Source organism: Tasmannia lanceolata, unplaced genomic scaffold (genome assembly GCF_043159265.1).
Source record: "Tasmannia lanceolata isolate RefF3 unplaced genomic scaffold, GAP_Taslan_0.1 ptg000037l, whole genome shotgun sequence".
Taxonomy (NCBI): domain Eukaryota; kingdom Viridiplantae; phylum Streptophyta; class Magnoliopsida; order Canellales; family Winteraceae; genus Tasmannia; species Tasmannia lanceolata.
The window spans coordinates 48,551,562-48,558,072 of NW_027518714.1; the positions used below are offsets into that span (position 1 = coordinate 48,551,562).

Here is a 6,511-nt window from a genome sequence, read left to right on the forward strand (position 1 = left end):
CTCCTCCACGGTGCTTCCGATGGTTTCCTCTATAGAGCCTTCCCCAACACCCTAATGGGTGCAGCGCGAGATTGGTACTCGTGGATTAAACCAAACTCCATCAGCAACTTTGATGACTTCGGGGATGATCTGGTCCGACATTTCATGAGCATTCGGAGGCCAAGGAAAACAATAGCGTCCCTAATGGCCTTGCGACAAGAGGATAATGAACATCTAAAAGCATTCATAAGCCGTTTCAACAGGGAGGCCCTCCAGGTGCCAAACTTGGATCCCTCAGCCGCAGCAAATGCGCTCCTCGCGGGCGCAAAGTCTAACGATTTCTAGCGATCAGTAGCTAGCCGAAATCCGCACTCATTGGCAGATCTAATGGCAGGGGCCGAGGAGTACATATCCGTTGAGGAGATGCTCGCCACCTTAGATTCAAACCGGAGGAGAACCTCCGAAGAGAAGAACCCTACCAAGCAGCGTACAGACGATAAAGCCTCGAGAAAAGAGAGAACCCCACAAAGGAGGGAAGAGAATTACACCCCCTCAACACCTCCAGGAGACACATACTAGCCGCAATCAAGGGAGAAGAATTCGTAAGATGGCCGACCAGGATGATCTCAAAAGGAAACAAGAGAGACAAGTCGAAGTATTGTCGGTTCCATAGGGACCACATGCACGACACCGATGAGTGCAAGCACCTCAAAGAAGAAATTGGGCTGCTTATTAATCGGGGGTACTTAAAAGAGTATGTTAAAGATGACGGCGACAGAAGAGAGCGCAGGGGGAGAAGCCCTCAGGGCCAAAGCCCTCGACAACCCCCGCCGTCTCCTGTGCAGAACAAATCTCTTCCCCCGGTAAGCCCACAACCCGAGGTGCGCCGATCCCAGCCTAATGGGGTCATAAACACCATTATGGGGGGACCGGCCGCCGGAGGTACATCATCAGCTGCTCGAAAGGCCTATGCACGCCGAGTCAATGCCGTGCACACATGCAGCAAAAGATGAAGACAGAGAATGAGATCTCATTCTCAGATGCAGATCTTGACAACTTGATACTCCCCCATGACGACGCCCTGGTCATAACCATGCTCGTTGCGAACTGGGAGTTAAAGAAAATCCTTGTCGACAACAGGAGTTCGGCCGACATCCTCTACTATTATGCATTTAAACAGATGATGATAGGAGAAGACCGCTTGAGGTTGACGAACTCCGATCTGTTCTGTTTCTCGGGAGAAATTGTTAAAGTGGAAGGACATATTGAACTCCCGGTCCTCGTCGGGGAACCGCCCTGTCAAGTTTTCGCAATGGTCAACTTTCTGGTAGTGAGGGCCACGTCGGTCTACAACGCTATCTTGGGACGACCCGGCTAGAATCTCATCCGTGCTGTTGCCTCCGCGTATCATCAAAAAGTGAAATTCATAACTCCAAATGGTGTGGGAGAAGTCAGAGGGGACCAATTACAGTCTAGGGAGTGTTATGCTATGGCACTCAAAGGCAAAAATGCGTCGGAATCATTGCCAATTGAACTACTTGATCTGAGAGACGAAGCCCGAGTAAATGAACCCGCCGAAGACCTCATCTCCATTCCTCTGTGCGAAGACGATAGCGAGAAGGTCATTCAAATTGGCTCCTCTTTAGACAGTAGCACCCGACTGAACCTCACCCAGTTTCTTCAAGACAATGCAGCCGTCTTCGCATGGGCTCATGCAGACATGCCTGGCATAGATCCGGAGATCAGTACACACAGACTCGGTGTTGACCCCACCTGCAAGCCTGTGAAACAAATGAGGAGACACTTTGCCCTGGAAAGGCGGCAAGCGATCAAGGAAGAAGTGGAGAGGCTCTTGAGGGCTGACTTCATTCGAGAAATTCAATATCCGGACTGGCTGGCAAACGTGGTCCTGGTAAAGAAAGCCAACGGAAAGTGGAGCACCTGTGTTGACTTCATCGATTTGGACAAAGCTTGCCCTAAGGACAGCTATCCGCTCCCAAAAATCGATCAACTGATAGATGCCACCGCAGATCACGAACTGCTGAGCTTCATGGACGCCTTCTCCGGGTACAACCAAATCAGAATGTATGAATCGGATGTAACAAAAACATCCTTCGTAACGGATCAGGGCACGTACTGTTACCGCGTCATGCCTTTCGGTCTGAAGAATGCAGGGGCAACATATCAGAGACTCGTAAACAAGCTCTTCGAAAAACAAATCGGCCGCAACATGGAGGTCTATGTAGATGACATGTTGGTCAAAAGCCAGAGCGCGCAAGATCATGTCTCCGACCTGAAAGAGACATTCCGCGTCCTAAGGGAGCATAACATGAAACTCAACCTTACCAAGTGCACATTCGGTGTCAGCTCGGGAAAATTCCTGGGATTTATGGTAAGCAAAAGAGGGATAGAAGCCAATCCGGAGAAGATCAAGTGGAGCTCACTCCACCAAAGACCCTTACGGAAGTGCAACGGTTAACCAGAATGGTGGCCGCACTGGGGTGCTTCAACTCAAAATCTGCAGAAAGATGCCTGCCTTTCTTCAATGCTGTCAAAGGAATCAAAACAGCCTCGTGGACATCGAATTGTCAAGTTGCATTCGAAGAGCTGAAGTAGTACTTGTCGTCTCCGCCATTGTTAACCAAACCAGAGCCCGGAGAAGAGCTACTCCTGTACCTGTCAGTGAGCCCCATGGCATTGGCGGCACTACTGATTCGAGAAGAGCACAACCAACAGAAACCAGTCTACTATGTCAGCAAGGTCCTACACGATGTTGAGACCAGATACCGGCGAGTGGAGAAGCTAGCATATGCTCTCATCATGGCGGCCAGAAAACTGAGGCCGTATTTTCAAGCCCACACAATAAAAGTCTTAACCGATCAACCACTCAGACAGGTTCTCCACAGGCCGGACACCTCAGGGCGACTTGTGAAGTGGGCCGTGGAACTGAACGAATTTGATATCCAATACTTACCCAGGCCGGCGATAAAGGCCCAAGTACTGGCAGACTTCGTAGCCGAATGCACCATCCCCCGGCAAAGCATCGCGTCCGAAACTGTCCAAACTCCGGTTGTAGAAGAGATAACTACATCTGGGGGACAAGTAGAAGTTGAGGAGACTAAACCTGTAAGAACAGAAAGCATCCCTATACCAGCAGACCGAAATCCGTCTTTCGATGAGCCGCTCTGGGAAGTATATGTGGATGGATCTTCAAACAAGACTGGTTGCGGGGCCGACCTTATCCTCACCGGGCCTGAAAACTTTGTCCTGGACTACGCACTAAGGTTCGGATTACGTGCGTCCAATAATGAGACAGAATATGAGGCTCTCATCGTCGGAATGAACCTGGCAGTCCAGACCCATGCCGAAAGGCTGAAGGCGTATTGCGACTCCCAACTGGTCGCAAACCAGACCAAGGAGTCTACGAGGCCCGCGACGAGCGCATGATTAAATATCTTTCCAAGGTCTGCTAGCTAGCCAGTAAATTCAAAAGCTTCAAGGTCGTCAGAATCCCGAGAACGAAAATGCGAAAGCAGACGTGCTATCCAAACTAGCAGCATCCGGTTACACCGCTCTCGAAAATATATGCATGGAGTTTATGAAGAAGTCCAGTATTGAAAATGAGGCCGTGGAAGTAATGCAGGTCGAGCACGAGCAATGCTAGATGGACAAAATTACTGATTACCTGCGTAGTGGGAAGCTTCCTGAAGGAAAGAAGGAAGCCCGCAAAGTGATACAGAGAGCAACAAAGTTTTCCGTAGATGGTGAGAGCCTGTACAAAAGGTCATACACCCTTTCATACCTGAAATGTCTCCGGCCAAGTGACGCCGCATACACTCTACAGGAAACCCACGAAGGAATTTGCGGAGAACACTTGGGGGGCAAGGCCCTGGCCATTAAAGTACTGTTGAGAGGCTTGTACTGGCCAACTTTGAGGTGAGACGCCCTGGACCTAGTCAAAAAGTGCGAGAGATGCCAAAAATTCTCTCCCACCATTAATCAACCGGCTGTACCAATGGCCCCAATCGTCAGTCCACTCTCTTTCGCAGTATGGGGGATGGACATTCTGGGCCCTTTTCCGCTAGCATCGGGGAGATGTGAGTTCATCGTAGTCGCTATAGACTACTTTACCAAGTGGGTGGAGGCTGAACCTCTAGCCCAGATCACGGAGCAAAATGTGCAGACCTTCTTTTGGAAGTCCGTTGTCTTGATAATGGACAACGGCAAGCAGTTTGATTGCCGGAACTTTCAAAAATTCTACTCAGACTTGAAAATCGAACAAAGGTTCACCTCCGTGGCACACCCTCAGACGAATGGCAGACCAAAGTTACGAACAAAATCATGCTCTAAGGGATCAAGAAAAGGCTGGATGAGAAAGCAGGCCGATGCGCTGATGAACTCTATCACTTCTTATGGGCGTATCGTACCACCCCACACACCGCAAAGGGGGAGTCACCCTTCAACCTGTCCTTCGGGATTGAGGCAGTAATCCCCGTTGATGTTGGTGTCCCATCTCCCTGAGTCACCAACTTCAACGAACCGTTCAACGGGGACGGACTCCGCGCAAACCTTGACTTGCTGGAAGAAGTCTGGGAAGAATCCCGAATCAGGGTCGCGACCTACAAGCAGAAAGTGTCAAACTATCACGACATGAGGATACGCCCAAGAGAATTCCAAGCGGGCGATTTAGTTTTGAGGAAGGCCGCCATCTCTCAACCAAAGAAGGTAGGCAAACTCTCCCCGACCTGGGAGGGGCCGTACTGAGTGAAAGAAGTCATTCGTTCGGGGAGTTACAAAATGGAGACACTTGGCAAGCACTTACTACCCCATGCCTGGAACTCGAAGAACCTCAGAAAATACTACCAATAGCCTGCCACTTGGTGCAAAAGCGGATGTCGTTGTAATTACGTCTGAATGTGGATAATAAAAAGGCTACTGTTTCTTTGCAAGCTCCGAGTTCTTCGTCTCAGATCATACTGATGCTTGGTTCACCCCGGTTCGTCTCCACAAAGACCGGAAGCGCACTTCTGGTCAGAAACGGACCCGAGCAGAAAACCAAACCCTTGCAAAAACCCAAGTTCAACAAAACTTGGTTACCCGATGCTTCGTTCACCCCGGTTCGTCTCCAAAAAGACCGGAAGCGCACTTCTGGTCAGGAACGGACTCGGGCAGAAAACCAAACCCTTGCAAGAATCCTAGTTCAATAAAACTTGGGTATCCGATGCCTGGTTCACCCCGGTTCGTCTCCAAAAAGACCGGAAGCACACTTCTGGTCAGGAACGGACCCGGGCAGAAAACCAAACCCTTGCAAGAATCCAAGTTCAATAAAACGTGGGTATCCGATGCCTGGTTCACCCTGGTTCGTCTCCAAAAAGACCGGAAGCGCACTTCTGGTCAGGAACGGACCCGGGCAGAAAACCAAACCCTTGCAAGAATCCAAGTTCAATAAAACCTGGGTATCTGTTGCTTGGTTCACCATGTTCGCCTCCACAAAGACCGGAAGCGCACTTCTAGTCGGAAACGATCCATGTTATCAAGTGTTGTTGGCCCACAGTGCTAGGTTAATCGGTGTTAGTTAAAAAGACAAACACAAGCAGAAGCAATAGAAAACAAAACACAACTTCTATTCATCAAAATGAAATAACCCATACGGGCAGATGTACAAAAAGTCGGGCCTCCAAGGGCCATTACAAAAAAAATCCACAAATGGTGCCAAACAGGAAAAGGATGGGGAGTTCAAGACCCCTCATGACCACCATCCCGCTGAGGATCCACCTCAGAGGCATCAACTGCTGGGAGGGTGCCCTGTTCGCCGATGTCCCCGGCCACCGGCTCAGGCAGAACAAGGCCTTCCATGATGACATTCGGGTTGGACCCCTTGACTTGATCAACGCAATCCATGAACCCCAACTTGTGAGATTCAGCGGACAAGCTAACAAGTTCGTCCTCTTTCTTTTGCACAGCCTCCTTCATGGCCTCTCTCTGCCTTTCCCGAGCTCTCTCCCTCTGCTGATTGAGGGCGTCGCTGGCCTTCTCCTTCTGAACGGCCGCCTCATTTTTCAGCCGCTTGATCTCTTGGTCCCGCTCCTGAATGGACCTATTGAGCTCGATGGCTTCCTACTTCAGCTTGTCGTTCTCCTCCTCTGACTTGATGATTGCGAGAGAAAATTTCAGACTCTTGATGTCATTGTAGTAACATCCGATCTACAGACCAATGGAAAGCCATGAGCAAGACCCAAAAAAAAAAGTACCTGGTAGATTGAAGAGAACATGGCCTCATCAGCCGTGTCTGGAGGCTCATTCAGAACCTGGAGCTTGTCCTCCTTCAGCAGGCCCTTGGTGACCATCTCCATGGCTACCCGGCTGTCACCCAGGCCGGTGTCATTCTTTTGGATGGTCCAGTTGGGCCGAAAAAACATTGTCCCCAGGCCTTGTGGGGGTGGATTGGACGCCGAGAGACGCACCCCTGACTTCGAGGATCCCGCTTCTCGGCCATATGCGCCAACGATCTTCACCGTTGTCGGCTTGCTCA

General features: G+C 50.3%; 1 protein-coding gene across 1 annotated transcript; it reads left to right on the top strand.

Annotated features, from left to right (window-relative positions):
* Positions 1–2,670: 2,670 nt before the first annotated feature.
* Positions 2,671–3,426, top strand: LOC143861508 (uncharacterized). The gene has a single exon (XM_077372429.1). It carries the CDS (start codon positions 2,671–2,673, stop codon positions 3,424–3,426), a length of 756 nt encoding a protein of 251 aa, XP_077228544.1.
* Positions 3,427–6,511: the final 3,085 nt, after the last annotated feature.

Excerpts from the sequence above, each read along its gene's own strand:
- LOC143861508 (XM_077372429.1), top strand. The coding sequence starts at position 2,671 with ATGGCATTGGCGGCACTACTGATTCGAGAAGAGCACAACCAACAGAAA.